At 31.9% G+C, this 16,283-nt stretch overlaps 1 protein-coding gene across 1 annotated transcript in view; it reads right to left on the minus strand.

Moving 5' to 3' along the window:
- Window positions 1–9,834, minus strand: part of LOC18034513 (nucleolar protein 10) — a 10,840-nt gene extending 1,006 nt beyond the window's left edge. Inside the window, exons 1-17 of the mRNA XM_006423703.2 lie at window positions 9,609–9,834; window positions 8,255–8,426; window positions 7,661–7,759; window positions 7,476–7,567; window positions 6,276–6,376; window positions 5,972–6,062; window positions 4,863–4,921; window positions 4,618–4,738; window positions 4,137–4,205; window positions 3,279–3,331; window positions 3,084–3,192; window positions 2,429–2,599; window positions 2,183–2,341; window positions 1,809–1,901; window positions 804–989; window positions 146–357; window positions 16–47 (exon numbers count right to left, since the gene is read on the minus strand). Coding sequence (XP_006423766.2) covers window positions 16–47; window positions 146–357; window positions 804–989; window positions 1,809–1,901; window positions 2,183–2,341; window positions 2,429–2,599; window positions 3,084–3,192; window positions 3,279–3,331; window positions 4,137–4,205; window positions 4,618–4,738; window positions 4,863–4,921; window positions 5,972–6,062; window positions 6,276–6,376; window positions 7,476–7,567; window positions 7,661–7,759; window positions 8,255–8,396 — 1,789 coding nt within the window. The 5' untranslated portion in view covers window positions 8,397–8,426; window positions 9,609–9,834. The remainder of the gene's footprint in view (window positions 1–15; window positions 48–145; window positions 358–803; window positions 990–1,808; window positions 1,902–2,182; window positions 2,342–2,428; window positions 2,600–3,083; window positions 3,193–3,278; window positions 3,332–4,136; window positions 4,206–4,617; window positions 4,739–4,862; window positions 4,922–5,971; window positions 6,063–6,275; window positions 6,377–7,475; window positions 7,568–7,660; window positions 7,760–8,254; window positions 8,427–9,608) is intronic.
- Window positions 9,835–16,283: the final 6,449 nt, after the last annotated feature.

The following is a 16,283-nucleotide window of genomic DNA, read 5'->3' on the forward strand; positions in this document are numbered from 1 at the left end:
CCACAGAAAAAAAACCTCCAATATACCCGCCACATACACTTGCACAACTGGTACAATATACACAAAATGAAAAAAAGAAAAGAAAAAACCACCAATTTTCCATCCAAAGGAGAGGGAAAACTTCCCTGAGCTACGAAAAGCTTACCTAGGAGCTCGTGACTTCTTATTTATCTTTTCCTTGCCAAGCTCATCATCTGACGACTGAGATGCTGCTGAGACATCGGAATCACTCAAACTCTGATCTTTGTCAACTTCCATAACAGGCTCAAAATGCTCTTCCACCAATGATGATTGCTTCTGTGTAGCCATAGGATGTAAAGCAATATACTCTTGGGAGAACTCATCGATTTGATAGTCCTGGACACAATAATCAAAAAGGAACATGATTCAAAGGATACCCGTAAATAACTAAATAAGTAATAGACATACATTTAAAAAAGAGACTATCATTGGGCTGAAATTGCAACCTTTGCCAGCGACCTTTTAAATGGATCAGATATTCAGAAGCATACATGCCATAACATCCCTATACAAGTACCAAGTTCCATTGAATTTTGGGAAGATCTGTTGTACATAATTTTTTCTGTATCTACATATATTTACCTCTGTCATTTTTACTACAATTCCAAAACTCTAGATGCTACCACTATTTTAAGCTCACGAAAATATAAGCACTGGGAACCTAGTTCCCGTGATTCATGATTAGGCTGGGCAGTACATGTAACTTATATGAGTAAACAGCTAAAGAAGTGTGGAAATTAAGAAAATCATATACATAAACTTGATTGTACCACCATACATACCTTATTTTCGAACATTGCTGCAAATCGCTCATCTTTGAAAACGTCACTGCTAAGGGCTTTCTTCTTTTTCAATTTCTTCTTATTCTCATCATCATCATCAACATCTTTCTTTTCATTTTCAGCTTCTTCATTTTCAAGTAAACGAGCTGCAAGACCACGATTAACCTTGGGTAATTTCCTCTTAAGCTGCAGCAACAAGGAAAGGTCATTGATTAGCCCAAATTAGTTTATTTATCCAACTACATCCAACTCTAGCACAGCAAGGGAATGACAAACTGGGAAGTCCAGAAAACACTCGCGATATTGTCAACAGGCATGAAGCATCTTCAAAGGAATCAAAGAAACTATAAAAGAGCCATTTTGTAACAGAACATGTGTCAAGAAACAGAATATTGTTTTTTCATGGTGTCTTAACAAATTAAGACTTTTAAAGAGCCTTCCAATATCATTTTCACAAACTGTTAACCAATATAAAAGCAAGGGGATAATAGATTAAAGTATAAAAATAGCAACATTGAATGATGTAAAACAAGACACAACTGGTAGATACCCTGTGACAATTAGAAATCAGAAAGCACACAAAACTCTACATATATTGAATGATTGCTCAACATACTGGAACAAGACCTATTTTCATTGTTTTTGTTCTCAAGATATGATAGAATATGCATCAAAATCCAAAAGTCGGTTTCATTCCCATATTACAAAACTGAATGATCCTAGATAGGTCCACATGCAATATTCGAGAACTTATACAACCTCACAAGTCAGCGGAAGGTATCGACAATCACAATGCTCATACTATTCTGTTACAGCAAGTGGCAGAAAATCCACTATTCGCACTTATCAAAGATATTGCACAATTTTGCCAGAAAACAATAACTTGGGCATAAAATTAACAGGTCAGACCATGAACATCAATCTTCCTCCTAAATCCAGGAACAGATGAAAATAGTCCAAGAATCTTTGAAGAAAAAACAATAATTCAACAATAAAATTATTCACCGTAATTCTAGATGCACGTTGCTGTTCCAGTTTCTTTTGCTTCTGCTCCTCTATGTAGGACTCATATGCAAAAGGATCCACCAATGCTTTAGCCTGCAAATAGTATGCATTTAAACATCTATGAATGAGTCAGGATTAGACATCTCTTGTAAGGTGTCTAATACAGCCAGATATTTACTATGCATAAACCTATTTATTGACCATAACAGGTCCAAAAATCAGATCCCTTTTAATGTACTTCCTTCACCAACCCACAGTTCTTTTACATAAATCCCTAACTGATAGAACAATATATCTAGCAATAAATCTTCAATTTTCTAGGATGGTCCATCTACTCTATTGAAACTGAGAACTATGCAGTAAAGTGACATCACCTTCTTATATAATCGATAATCAACAAAGAACCCATGCATGTACGCTCTTAGAAGATTGGTGCCAATCAGACTAGTCAAATTCAATTTTTCGAGATCTTCTCTTGTCAAAAATTTGTAGTTATCATATATGGTTGTCTGTCCACCTTCCTCCAGCTCTTCCTGAGAAATAGACTCACAATATCAGCACTCAAAACAGATATTCCAATGAAATGAAAAAAAAAATGAGAATCTAAATATTAAAAATACCGTCATGCTTTCAATTGGAGAACACCACTTGGGAGTAGGTCCCAAATCAGGTATGAAGTAAGATGGTATCTGACTGCAATCTAAAGCCAACAACAATAGTCCACTGTCTTTGAACACACATACATCATTTATCTTTCCGGCAGTTGGTTCAATGCTGGTCAAGCTTTCTCCCTGAAAGCAACAGAAAAATCAAATAAGGTACAAACATAATTTTTACTGCAAGAAACTGAAATTATATAAAAAAGATATAAGGGACTTTTTCTTTTACTATTATTTGCTTTCTCTCTTGTAATAGCAGATATGATTTGGAACATACTTTCTACTTCAGCGAAAGCTAACTACCTGCTGTTCGATATAAATCATACTAGTCTATACTCTTATTAAAGAAACAAGAAACAGAAAGAAAGAAAAGAAAACACCTAGTTTGTCTACACCCAGCAAATAAAAGAACAAAGTATGAGTTTCAGTTTCTTCCAAAACTTGGTCATTACTGAAATCAGAACAACGTACAAAAAAATCTTGTCATCTTCGACAGTGCATAAAAACAAACAGTTTTAAGTATTGTGATGTTCTCCAGTTCATTAATCAAAGAATATGTGTTTTCCAAACTAAACAAGTATAAAGAAAAAGAGAAAAAAAAAAGAAGACATCTTACTGTCTCGGGGTCCCATATTCGAACAATATGATTATCTGTTGTAATCAGCTTAGGTCGTTCAGTGTTAATACTCTGATGCCACTTAATATCCACTATTGGACTGTCAAACCTGATACCAGTGCCAGAAATTCAAAGAGTAAATTAATTAAGCCCAATCGAGCACATACATGATAAAGCTTGAGCAGCAAGACTCACATGTGATCCTTGACTCTTATAGGATAAGAAGAACGCAAATCATAAATCAACACCTGCATATTCAGCGGCAAGCTCAGCATTGTGCTCTCAGAACAATCATGATAGGATTGGATGCAGATAAAACACAATATGTAAATCACAGAAAAAGGGGAAGGGAAAAACCAAAAAAAAAGTTACATTCCCTAAAGTTTTCTCTAAGAAGGGGATTTGGAGGTGGAAGATTGTTAAAGAACAAGCTCAATAGCTTAATCTTATCCAATTTCACTATTGACAACTAATCTCTTTATTGTGTAGGAGTTACTAGTTTAAGGAATAAGTTCTAATTTGTACTGTTAGTTGATGGATATTTTGTAAGCGAGGGTAATTCCTGCAATTTTTTACATTTTAAAAAAGGCTCTTTAATTAGACCACCCTATCAGTAGGCATTTAATTCGTTTCTCACAAATATCGAATTTTACAATAACATTTCAAATTCTTTTAGTTTTAGAAATTCTACACACAAGGAGAAAGTTAAGCCCCTAAAATTTCCCACATGCTTTCAGAATTATTTGAGCCAGGGAATTGGATAATATCTTCAGAATTCTTTAATAAGATTGAAGAGAATTTGTTCTTAATCAAAATAAACTATTGCTTCTTGCATGCATACATTGGAAACAATCACATATTTTTGCTGCAGGAGATTATTCCACCTGACACAACATACAGTTCCAAGCCTAAACATAAGCACTGACGCAATTGTAATTCACTTGTGTTGAGCATCAAATCAAAAGAAGATTTTATTAAACACAAGATAGTAGTATTCCAATTATCTTAATAAATAATATGAAGAAGAAAAATGAAAAATAATATTATTATTACCTTCCCCGTGCTACTTCCAACTCCCATTAGGAAACCCCCATTTGAGTCAAACTCTAAAGCAGTGACCTCCTGCAAAATCAGTACATACACTAAGAGAACAGTTTCAGACAATGTAAAAAGGGAAAAATTGATTGACACCATCATTCTTGATTTGTGAGAGAGTACAATGTTTCCTAGCCATCACATCTCCAGAAAGCTAAACAAGAATAATGTTTAATAATATGTCAGAAAAGGTTCCAACTTAAGAATACGGGGAAATACTGGCCGCAGATGACCCATAAAACTTCCCAAACGGGATAGAAAACAGCACCTTGAGAATGTATACTGGTTTAAAGCAGATTGAAGATCGATAATCTTTGTCAAAATCATGCAACATACTAGAGTCCAAGCCCTTAGGCTCTCAAGAAATGCAGTCTCATGAAGGTAATTCTCATAAAAGAAACATGCAGAACACATATCTGCAACTTAGTGATAAAGATACCTGGTCAGCATCACCAGCAGGTGCAACAGCATTAATTCTAGCAGCTGAAGATCTCATTCTCATGTCAAAACATTCCACAGCACCATCCTCTCCCCCACAAGCAATTAGCCCATGAAGTTTGCTGAAATTGAACAATATAAACTCCTCAGCCTCAAGCAAAAGTTGATGATGGCTTTACAAACCATACAAATTCTGTGACTAAATAAGTCAAATGAATCATAATTTTCACAAGATTTCGCAACAACCTTCGAGAAACTACATTTAGTGCCGGCGACTGTGTATTTAGAGAGGAGAGAAATCGGCCCTGTAAAGTAAAAGTCAATCATTATTCACAGCACATAAATGTGAAAAACAGGGTTAAGAATCTGAAAGAAAACTGTAAGAATTGTTGAAAACTACAATAAATCCATTTTGTGTTAATTTTATTTCCATTTTTTAACAAACTAGAAAGTGTATTAACTGATTAAAATGGAGTTACGGCTGTATTTGTGGACCAACTGTTAACAAGATCTTCAAAAACCCAATGCAAAAATAAAAACTATACAGAATTTTCCAATGAGATTGACAATTAATAGCCAACCATCCTACGTTTTATCACAGAATATACCAGTCCCAGAAGTTAAGCATAGGATGAATAACTAGATCCACAGACAACGCCCACACTCAAACAAACCGCTGCTTGACCAAAGCCTAAACAGATTCAATACCCTGAATCAGACAGAGACCACATAAAATAATTAAATAGTCAATGCAAACAAAACTCATGTCGTCACTGCCCTAAAATTTTGATTTAATGTTGATAGAGTTCAGCCCCACTAATTTTTCTGTTTTAGCGGCCTTCATCATTACACAAGTGGATACATAAACATTTGTCTGTCTCCACAGTTTCCCAATGTCAAATGAATATCCAATAAAATAAATAATTCCCACAACATAACCATAACAGTATATAATGTCAAAAGGCAGGCCTTCTAAACAATAAAAGACCAGTAACCACAATACTTTCATATATAGATGACAACTTTTAGCAAATATTATGTCTCTGTTGATCCGCATAACCATAGTCTCCACTTCAATAACCATTTAAGACCCAACTCATAAACAATGACAAATTCATTGATTGCTACCAATATCAAATTTGATTGACATTCAAATATATGTGGCCAATAGTTAGGGACTCTCAGTCTCAAACAAATTCTGTAAAACTATTATTCTGTTTGTCGTTACTTTAATAAACCTAAGTTTATTTTGTATTAAAAATGAATCAAAGATATGATCATGACACATAAACATCAGTTATATAACTACTGCAGAAAGGACACAACAATAATGATCAGGCTGCACAAAAACATACCTGTTCTAAATTAATTCTATATAGCTCTGGAGAAGAAGCAGCACAAAGCAAGTCACAAGACCAGGAATTGTATGCCATATCCCTTCCCATCCTGTTTAAAGTATACAAATGCACAACATCAATCATCACTTGAATGATTCAAGTGAAAATGTCAGACATACTCAAGGTTAGGGAATGCAAGATGAACGTGTATCTTAACTAACAAGTGGTCGCAACAGGAATAATAAAATCATAAAGCATAAAACACGATGCTAGATATCATATTATGGATGGGAACAACTAATAACAAAGCATAAAAAACAACCTTGGAATCCGCAAACTGTAGTGTTTTCCATATTTTGCATGCAGAGAAATGGATCGATCGGCACATAAAAATGCAAGCTTTGAATAGTCGTCAGCCAACACCTACTTAGGCAATAAAATAATGTTACCAAAATACTAAATACACAATGAAGTTGTAACCAAATAATCAGTAAAAACATTGTTCTCGTATTTAGAATATAAGTTAGATGTATTCATAAGTTCTAAATTTCCGAAAACAAGCAGGGCAACGGTTGAGGTAAAAAATGCACAGGATACTTTTAAATGTATTCATAAGTTCTAAATTTCTGTAAACAAACAGGACAACAGTTGAGGTAAAATGTGCACAAGATAGTTTTAAATTTCTGAAAACAAGCAGGACAACAGTTGACATAAAAAGTGTACAGGATAACAGCTACAAGAAATTTGTAAAGGATAACTTCAACAATGGGCAAACATGTAAAAACATACATATTACCAATGATCCCACTCCTACAATGCTGATTTCTAATTAAGGAACTCAAGCAATGTATACAAATGCATATTAAGAAAGGCTGCATGCTGCATTTAGTAATTACATCAACAAAATACAAAATCATGAGAAAAGAATTTCTAATTTCCTTGTACTGGACATACATCGATTCTTGCCTGCCTTTTTATTCCTTCTATAAAACACTTAGTCCTTGTACACTCATTTATGTCCTCTCCCTTTATTTGGAATAAATATCCATTCAGATTCCACACATTTAATAAACCAGGAAGCTTAGTCCTTGTACACTCATTTACATCCTCTTTCTTTGTTAGGAACAGATATCCATTCAAATTCTACGCATCTAATAAACAAGGAAGTTAACTCTCAGGAACAAACTATTTGTCACTTCAAAATAATCTTAATCCTAAAAATATTAGAAATTCCTTAAGATTAATCATATAGCCATAAACATTATGTTAGGCAAGAAAAGGAAAGGTAATGGAAGAGATTTCTTGATCCCCATCCTCTACGCTATATTGGCAAATATTAAAACCATAACTAGGACACCAAATTCCTACCACCCTTATCTCACTTTGTATACAATATAAAATTTCATGTTTTCCTGCAATAGAATCAAATGAAAAACATATATGCAATCAAGTGAAGATCCTCACAAATCTAGTATGCTAAGCAGACTGTAAAACTAGTCCCTAAAAAAGAAAGTGGAAGTACCTCAAAATTTATTATCTCTGAATCCAAGTGCCTTTCAAACTTCAATGACAATTGCCTCAGCTCGTACACTTTGACCTGTGGCGGATATATACCTGCATTTCCAATAGTAAACTGATAAGATAAACATTAAATGATAGGTTATTGAATAACAAAAATAAATAACCATAAAGTTGACTTTGAAGCACCTGATACAATAAGAAACTCTCCATCAGGAGTTTCCCTGATTTTGGTTGTTGCAGTTTCAAACCACAAGTCCTGAATTAACTCCACCCTTCGCTGGTAATCTACAATTAAATAATTTCAGAGCAAAAGAAGAAACAATTTTTAATACTAACATCAAGTAATTAGCTTTTCCTAAGAATAAATTCCAGGAAACTCAGCAAAGAACATAAATATTGGAATTTCATGAGCAAAAATTAATCAATAACATTCTTGTTTAATTTCACATGCCTTTCATTTGAAGATTTAAATAGCTTTAAGCCTTGAATTAAATCCAAAGCTCTAAAAATTTTAACTGTAAATCAAAAAAATTAAAAACAAGAAAATTCGGTCTAAAAAAATAAAAAATAAAAAATCCTTTAGCATTACAAACATAAGTTTATTGAATTGAATGATACTAAATTAACATTTTATGATTTAAGCAAGGTTTAACAGCTTCACTTTGAAAGATACAAAACATGAGACATAAATTTTCTATTTTTGGCGAAAAAATATAATAAAGACAGAGTTACAAACAGAAAAATAAAAAAATTAAAAGATAATAAAGATTAAGAGAATACCAATGTTTTTGCGAAGGGCTCGTTGTTTCTTAGGAGTGAGCCATGCAGCAACCGAGCGCTGCTGTGATACAAGTGAATACATCTTCACGCCATTTATCAACGTCGATTTCATTGCATTCCCTTCTCCTCCTCTCGACGCCATGATTATGCTCACTAATTTCAAACAGTAATTCTGTATAAAAAAAATGAAAAAAATTATTTTAATTAATTATAATCAAGCAAGGCTATATTAAGTAATGGTATACACTCAGGTTCAGTTTGGTTTATCCCATAAACAAAACCAAACCAATCCATTTGGGAGTTTCAAACCAAACACAAACTAAATGTTTGGCTTGTTTTGGTTTGTATGGTTTGCGCCATTTTGCTCTAGCATTAAAGAATAACAACAGATAAGTCCAAAGCACAAAAATCTAAACTCATCGCTACAAAAACATTACTTTAAAAACAAAAATAATGGATCCTGCATCACTTATCATCAGCATTAAAAAGACAAGATGATCAAATTGTTACAGATGTAGAATAAGCACAAGAATAAGCAGTTTAATCTTGAAAGTGACAAGATGATTCATGCCAATAAAAAGCGTAATGTATATTTAAAAATATGATATCAATTAGGACATTAATTATTTATAATTTAGTATTTCTCATTTCTTCTTCCTTATACTGATAATTGATTCAAAATGCAAAAAAAAGGTAGTAAATTAATTGTTTGGGGAGGGAAAATTGCGATTCGGTTCGGGTTGTTTGTGTTATAACCCATTCGGATTAGAAAATTCAACCCAATCGGGTTCAAAACACAAACCGAACCAAATTTTTTGGATTGGATCGGACTGAAAATTCCGGTCTGAATTTTGGTTTGGGTTGCAATTCGGGTTTCAACCTATTCCAAAATTCAATTCAATTGCAAAATGAATCAAGTACCAACCCAGCTCAACGATGCAAAAATGAAAAAAAAAAGTTAAATGCCAACTACCAAGCATCCTCAACAAGTCTTTTTGAAAAAAAAAGGTTAACAAACAAAAAAATAAAAATAAAAAATAATGTGCAGTGGTGTACCAAGGCACCAAGCTACTGGAGTTACATCTCTAAATGGCAAACATGATTAATAACCCATCTCCATAAACACATCTCGAAATGACAAATATATAATGATTAATAATCCATCACCATCAACACTGAAGATAACAACAATTACAATGTTAAGAAACCAAATCAGCAACAATTACAAACAGCCATTATACAAAAGATGATTGAACATTTTTAGTGCCTGTAACGCCTCTTACCCATGCCCAAAAGATGATTGAATTACAAACCGCCATTCATGCATGAATTAGAATCGCATGTAGAACCTTACCTTGTGCGGCTGACAACGGCAAAAGAAGCCGAAGGCAGCAACGGCAGAGACGACAGCAGCTGGAACGAGGAAGTAAATCGAGAACGGCTAGAGGCCGCAACGATGGGACACTTGAACGGAAGTGACAGCGGCGGCGGAGTGGGCTTGGGCGTTTGCTAGCTTAGGTTTAGCGAAACTAGACCGTGGGCGTGGGCGTGGGCGTGGGCGTGGGCGTGGGCGATCCTTTTGTCTGTTTATGTGTTTAAAAATTATATATTTTTTTGATCTGTTTATATATTTAAAATAATATTTTTTTATTTTTTTTGACATTTTCCTATTAATAAAGGTAATCCATATCACATGCACGTAAGATACATCCCCTCGCATAAACAATATATGTGTGGGACTCGCGTATTATTTATGTGAGGGAGATATATTTTACATGCACATAAGATATGGATATTCATTAATAAAATATAAATACGAGAATAATTATAAAATTATTATAGATACGTTATTAAATCACACCATTTTTATAGTGTATGATAACTGATTTTATTAAATTAGATGATTTAATGGAATATCTATATTAAAAAAATGAGAATGAATTCGCATTAAAGGATGATTGTATACTTATAATTTCAAAAAAAATAAAAACAGAGACATGCACCCAAATTAAGATGATAGATTAACCAAAATTATATTTAATTAATGCTAAAATGACTTGTTTACTAAGCACTATAAACATTAAACTTAAATTTTATGTTTTAATATTTTCTTTGATAAAACAAAGTTGTACTTGTTTTCAAACAAAACAAAAATGCAACATTAAATAGGTCCTACGAAACAAGTTTCTTTTATTTTCAATTTTCGCAAAATGAAAAATCATGAGCACAAAACGATATTAAATTCACTTCCTTTCTAAATGAGTCCCAAGTAAAGTTATGTCACATTTTTCTTTATTGTTTTGGATAAAGATGGCCAATGAGTTGGACAGCACGTGGCAAGCACGTCACAGTACAAGTACATTTCGGTGGGGCACATGGCACAGCACGGCACGTGTGTGAGCTGGGTTGAGCTTAAAATTTTAGACACGAGAGCTTTAAAAGCACGGCATGATTAAAGATAGACTAAAGTATGGCACGAGAAAAAACCCGCAACAAACACTTTTCATTTTTTAATGAAAGTAAATTTAAAATTTTATGATTTTATAAATAACTTGAAATTGAATCTTTTAATATATTTTATTAGTGTAATTTTTCTAAATTCATTTAATTCTTAGTTACAAAATACTATAATTAATTTATGTTTATAATTTATTAAGTAAATAATTGATGCCATGATTTTAATAAATAAAATTATAAATATTATGATTTATAAATATGTATTAATAATATTATGAACTATAATTTATGACTCTATGTAAGTATGAGCTAACAATTAAGTTAACCTTTAAGAAAAATTTATTATTGTTATTATTAAGTATTAAAAAAGAATTTTAATACCATATAGCCAAACTTAATAATTAATATTCTATTTGCTAACTATTATTGGTTTATTATTATTGAATATAGACGTGGGTTTTGAATCTTTGATGTTATCAAATTTGAATAAAAGCACATGGACAAAAAAAGTATAAAAGCTTAAAAAATACAGCAACAACTTAGCACGAGTTCTTAAAAAATTAAAAAAAGAAAAAAAGCTTGTCGGCTGTTTTTCTTAGGCAGTGCACGACACTGCCCACAACACAACACATGCGGGCATGACACGAGTGAGCACGACACGTGCACGGAGCTAGCTTAACCAAAAAAAAAAGACACGGCACGAAACACAGAGTGGGCACAGCACGACAAGAGCACGCATGAGCCCTCCTTTGATGCCGGCCCAGCCCATTGGTCATCTCTAGTTTTGAACCCAACTCTAATGTTTATTAATTATTTGATTTAATTATTTTTTTAAAAAATATACTTTCCATTATTTTAGGAAAAAAAGCTCAGACGAAACAAGTTAAATGTTGTGGAAAGTCTTCTACCTATGCAAAACAATTATAGCAGTTAAAGAATAAATTTTGCCAGAGCATCTACTGCTTGTTGCGAGTTCAAGGTATATGGCTGATCCTAAAATCCTACTTCAACAAAAGTAGATGTTATTTCTTAAAAGTAATCTAAAACAGTTTAATAAGAGTACTGGGCTATCTTGTCACCAACCAGACTACCCACATTGAATCCAACTCAATAATTAATGGAGATAAACTAATCTCGTTTGCAAACCAAAGTGTTAGTCTTCTACCTCAACAAGTCAACATCATGGAATAGACACCAAGATCACCCCTATCACCAATTTTTTTTTTTTTTTCAAAATCCCTATTGCCATAATTAATCCATCATAATTACGCACTATAGCTGCAAAGCTAACTTCCCCAAACTTAATGGAAAATTTATAAAATCAACTCAAAAACTTTTGTAATTTTTATAATTGATCCTCCAAAGTTTTTCCTATCATAATTAGCCAAACATAAGGTTTCTTCTCCAAATTATCCTTGTCTATCAAACCAAATGCAACTTTTCTTCCCTTTATCAAACCAAACACAGCATTGCACTCTTGAATCATCACCAGCAAATGGCAACGGCAAATGACGATGGCAAACAATAAAAGTGAACTTTGATCAAATACAGCCGAATCCATCCGGATCCAACACCAATTGGACACAATTCTAACAAAGTGAAATAGAGTCCAAAACCTAAGTAAGCTAATTGAAAGCTAATTAAAAGGAAATTAGTTTTGTAAAAATATTGCATATTAAGTGTTTGATGAAATATTTATTAGATTGTTTATACTTTGTTTTTGCATCACCGAGTGTTAAGAGGTATTTTGTCAACTTGATTTCGTGCAACAAGAGAGTTTCAGTGTGATTGTCTATCGCACCAACTTCACGTTAAAAAAAAAAAAAAACTGTAACTTGGTGCGACAGGCTACTTGTCGCACAAACTTAGTGCCATAGACAGCCTATCGCACCAAGTGCGCGCAAGTGACAGGCACGCGAGCTAGTCTGTCTCTCGTGCCTATCGCGCAAATGAGGTGCGATATACACGCCTATCGCCCAGATCATGTGCGAAATTTTGATTTCAGACCTTGACTAAAATTTTGGTGATGTTGCATGCTGAGGATGGACTCCGGGAAGTCACCCGCGATAAGTGACCACCTTGGGAGAGAAATCGTTGGTTAGAGAGAGAGGAAGCTTGGTGAGAATGAGAGGGGTATTTTCGTCACTTGAAAAGGTTTTTGGCTAATGTTGATAGGAAAAACTTTGGAGGGTTAAATGTGAAAATTATAAAAAAATTTAGGTTATTTTTATAATTTTTTCAAACTTAATATCCACATACGCATCTGTATTATGGTCCAACCATCCATGAACTGGTGGCTTCCATACATTAGAAACACAAAACAAAATGTTCCAAACTAGACCTCACGCTATCCTTACAGCCACATTTCACATTATCTTACACCCCTTCTCATATATATATATATTTTCCTTCTTCAATTGCAGTAATTAACATAATTTTTACTTAATGGCATCTTTAAAAATGTATTTTTTCTTGAAATCTTTATACATTTTGGGTATGGCTAAACTTCCATTTACATCTTTGATAAAACGACAATTCTCGTCAATTTACTTTTTGAAAGTGTGAAAACTTCAAATTATCTCATTATTGCTCAAAATATGAGGGTAAATAAGAGCATGTTGATGATTTTTATTTTTGCATTTTTAACAATAAAAGAGGGATAAATCAATATTTTCACACATTTCAAGAAAATAAAAAAAATTAAATAAATGTATGTATTGTGGGCTAAGCAAGCAAACAAGTTAAGGGTGCGTTTGGGATTGAGGTTGGGCAGTTGTAGCTTAAAAGCTATAACACTAAAGTGTTTGGTAAACACTAGCTGCTGTAACTTTTAAGCTATATTAATATGATTTTTCACTTGTATAATACAAAATCTATTATATCTTTAATAATTTTATCAAAATTATTATTTAAAATTTATATTTACTATATATTATTAACTTTTGTTTCATAATTACAGTTTTTTTTTCACAGCAGCTGTAGCTTAAAAGCTACAGCACCTCAATCCCAAACGCACCCTAAGTTTATCAAATCTAAGTTAATAGAAAATAAGGAATTACTTTCGTCATCGTAATTATAAATAAAGTAGAATAATTGATTTTAGGGAAATTATCATTCGTATACCCTATATTTGCTCTGTTATCAAAAATACTACAACACTTTGAGGGTGTATCAATCGTCCACCCTTAGTTGACAAAATGTATCAGCCGACCACCAAACCGTTAGTTGCCGTTTGAAAGTTAACGGAAGTACAGTAAATTGACGATTTTACCCTTGAAAATTATCACTTGTATACCCTTAAATTCTCTTTTTATCACTTGTATACCCTTAAATTATCACTTGTATCATATGAAAAGACCAAATTACCCTTCTGATGTCATCATACTTAAACGGCAACTAACGGTTTGGTGGTCAGCTGATACATTTTGTCAACTTAGGGTGGACGATTGATACACCCTCAAAGTGTTGTAGTATTTTTGATAATGGAGTAAACTAAGGGTATACAAATGATAATTTCCCTAGATTTTAAAGTAATAAACTATAATAATTGATAAACTGATTTAATGTTTGTATTTTTCTTTTCTTTTAGTATTTGACATTTTTTTATTAGAGTTTCAAATTATTTGATTTATTTAACATATAAGATATATGAATAAAATTACAGCGAGTAAAAATTTATTAGATATTATGAAAATAATAAGAAAGTAATATATATTTATTTTATAATACAAAAACTGACAATCTTCTCTCCCCCACAGGTCAACATTGCAAAACTTTGTATTGTTAATAAACTTCTTCTAGTTCATTATAAAAAAAATGATTTTAATTCCATTCTACTTCTAGTGCTATAAAAAGGATTACAGCCACATAATGCTAATAATTGATAGGGACTAAATGTTCATGGATTAAAGAAGGGATGTCAATTTTGACCCAAGAATATCCAATCTTAAAAAATTTAGAAAAAATAATGAGTTACAAAAAAAGAAATAAGAGGATATTATCATTTTACAGCTTAACTTATTTTGATATATTACTTATTACGAAAAAATTTTAATAATTACTTTTTCCCACATAATGTCTTAATTTTATCATTTTACTACTAAAATCATTAAAAATAATAGAATTTATAGTAAAACCCCTAACTGTACAAGTACAATTTAATCTTATATATTTAAAAAATTCAAAATTAATTATGTACAAAGCAATAGTGTTTTTATCAATCGATTATTTACATTTTACAATATCTAAAACAATTAATTTATAAAATTGTAAATAATAAATACCATTAGTATTTTTAACAGTCGTCTTTCATCTTTTAATTTTTATATTCTTCTTCTATGTGTGTTACGTTTTCTTAATTAATATTTAGTATAAAGCATAATAATTGGAGATCAACATGGCTGGCTAATTTATGTTTTTCTTGAAACTAACCTTCATATATTTTTAACAATTTTGTTGACAAGCTCATTAGAAGGACTCGGAGCTGAATTCAAAGACTTGAAGTAGCAAATTAGCAATAAAATTAACCTTCATATCTCTCAGAAAATCAATTTGCGATGGCCCTCTCAATCACGAAGCAATTGGTCGAGATGGGCAAGATTTTGAGTATGCAGATATGGAGAATGGTTTTCGAGCTAAGGATTCTTTCGGTATTATGGTGCTGTTGCTTTTAATAAATCTGATTCATTGTGATATAACAATTGATAATGTTTAGTAAATGTAACTTTTAAAATTAGAGTGGGACTATTGACACCCCTGTAAATACCTCTTAAAATCTCTTTAATTATTTTATAATTTTAACCTTTATTAAAATTACATAATAGGACAATTTCTAATTAAACTCCATTTAAAAAGTTAAATAATTTTTTATTGTAGAAATTAAAAAGGTTGTTTTTTTTTCAAGTGAGGAATTTACCACCAATGGCTATAATAGAAAGAAAGAAAACCTTTTTTTTTAATAGAAGAAATCTGGTTATTGAAATGAGTTTTAATAATAAAAATTAGAGAATGAGGTTTATACAATAAATAGTACTTAAGGGTATTTTTGTCATTGATGGAGGTGTTAAAAGAATTTAATAATTTTAAAAAATATGTTAATGGAGTTAATTAAGAAAAGGAGTTTAAGAGATATTTAGAGGGGTGCCAATAGTCCCACTCTTAAAATTAATATTTCGACAAAATAATATAATATAGATTTAGTCATGAAACAACTGTTTAAATTCTCTTATTGATAATACCAAAGAAAACCTCAATTTATAATCAATCAGCACTAGATGACTACTCTAACATTTTCCCTCAGGCTTCGTCCATAATATCGTAATATTTTCTAAGGTATTAATAACATTTTAATTGTGTACCATTAGATTTAATCCATGGTATGCAATATTTATATTAAACAAAAAAGTAAATAATTTAAAAATAATTGAAATCTATTTGTTAACTATTTAAGAGGGTGGAGAATTTTTGTAAAACAACCGTGACCACTTTAGAGTTTGAAATAATTTCACATGAATAATATATTTTGTTTAAAATAACTTTTCAACCTCCTTTAGATTCGTAATATGATAATCTT

This window comes from Citrus clementina, unplaced genomic scaffold (assembly GCF_000493195.1).
Source record: "Citrus clementina cultivar Clemenules unplaced genomic scaffold, Citrus_clementina_v1.0 scaffold_8, whole genome shotgun sequence".
Taxonomy (NCBI): Eukaryota; Viridiplantae; Streptophyta; class Magnoliopsida; order Sapindales; family Rutaceae; genus Citrus; species Citrus x clementina.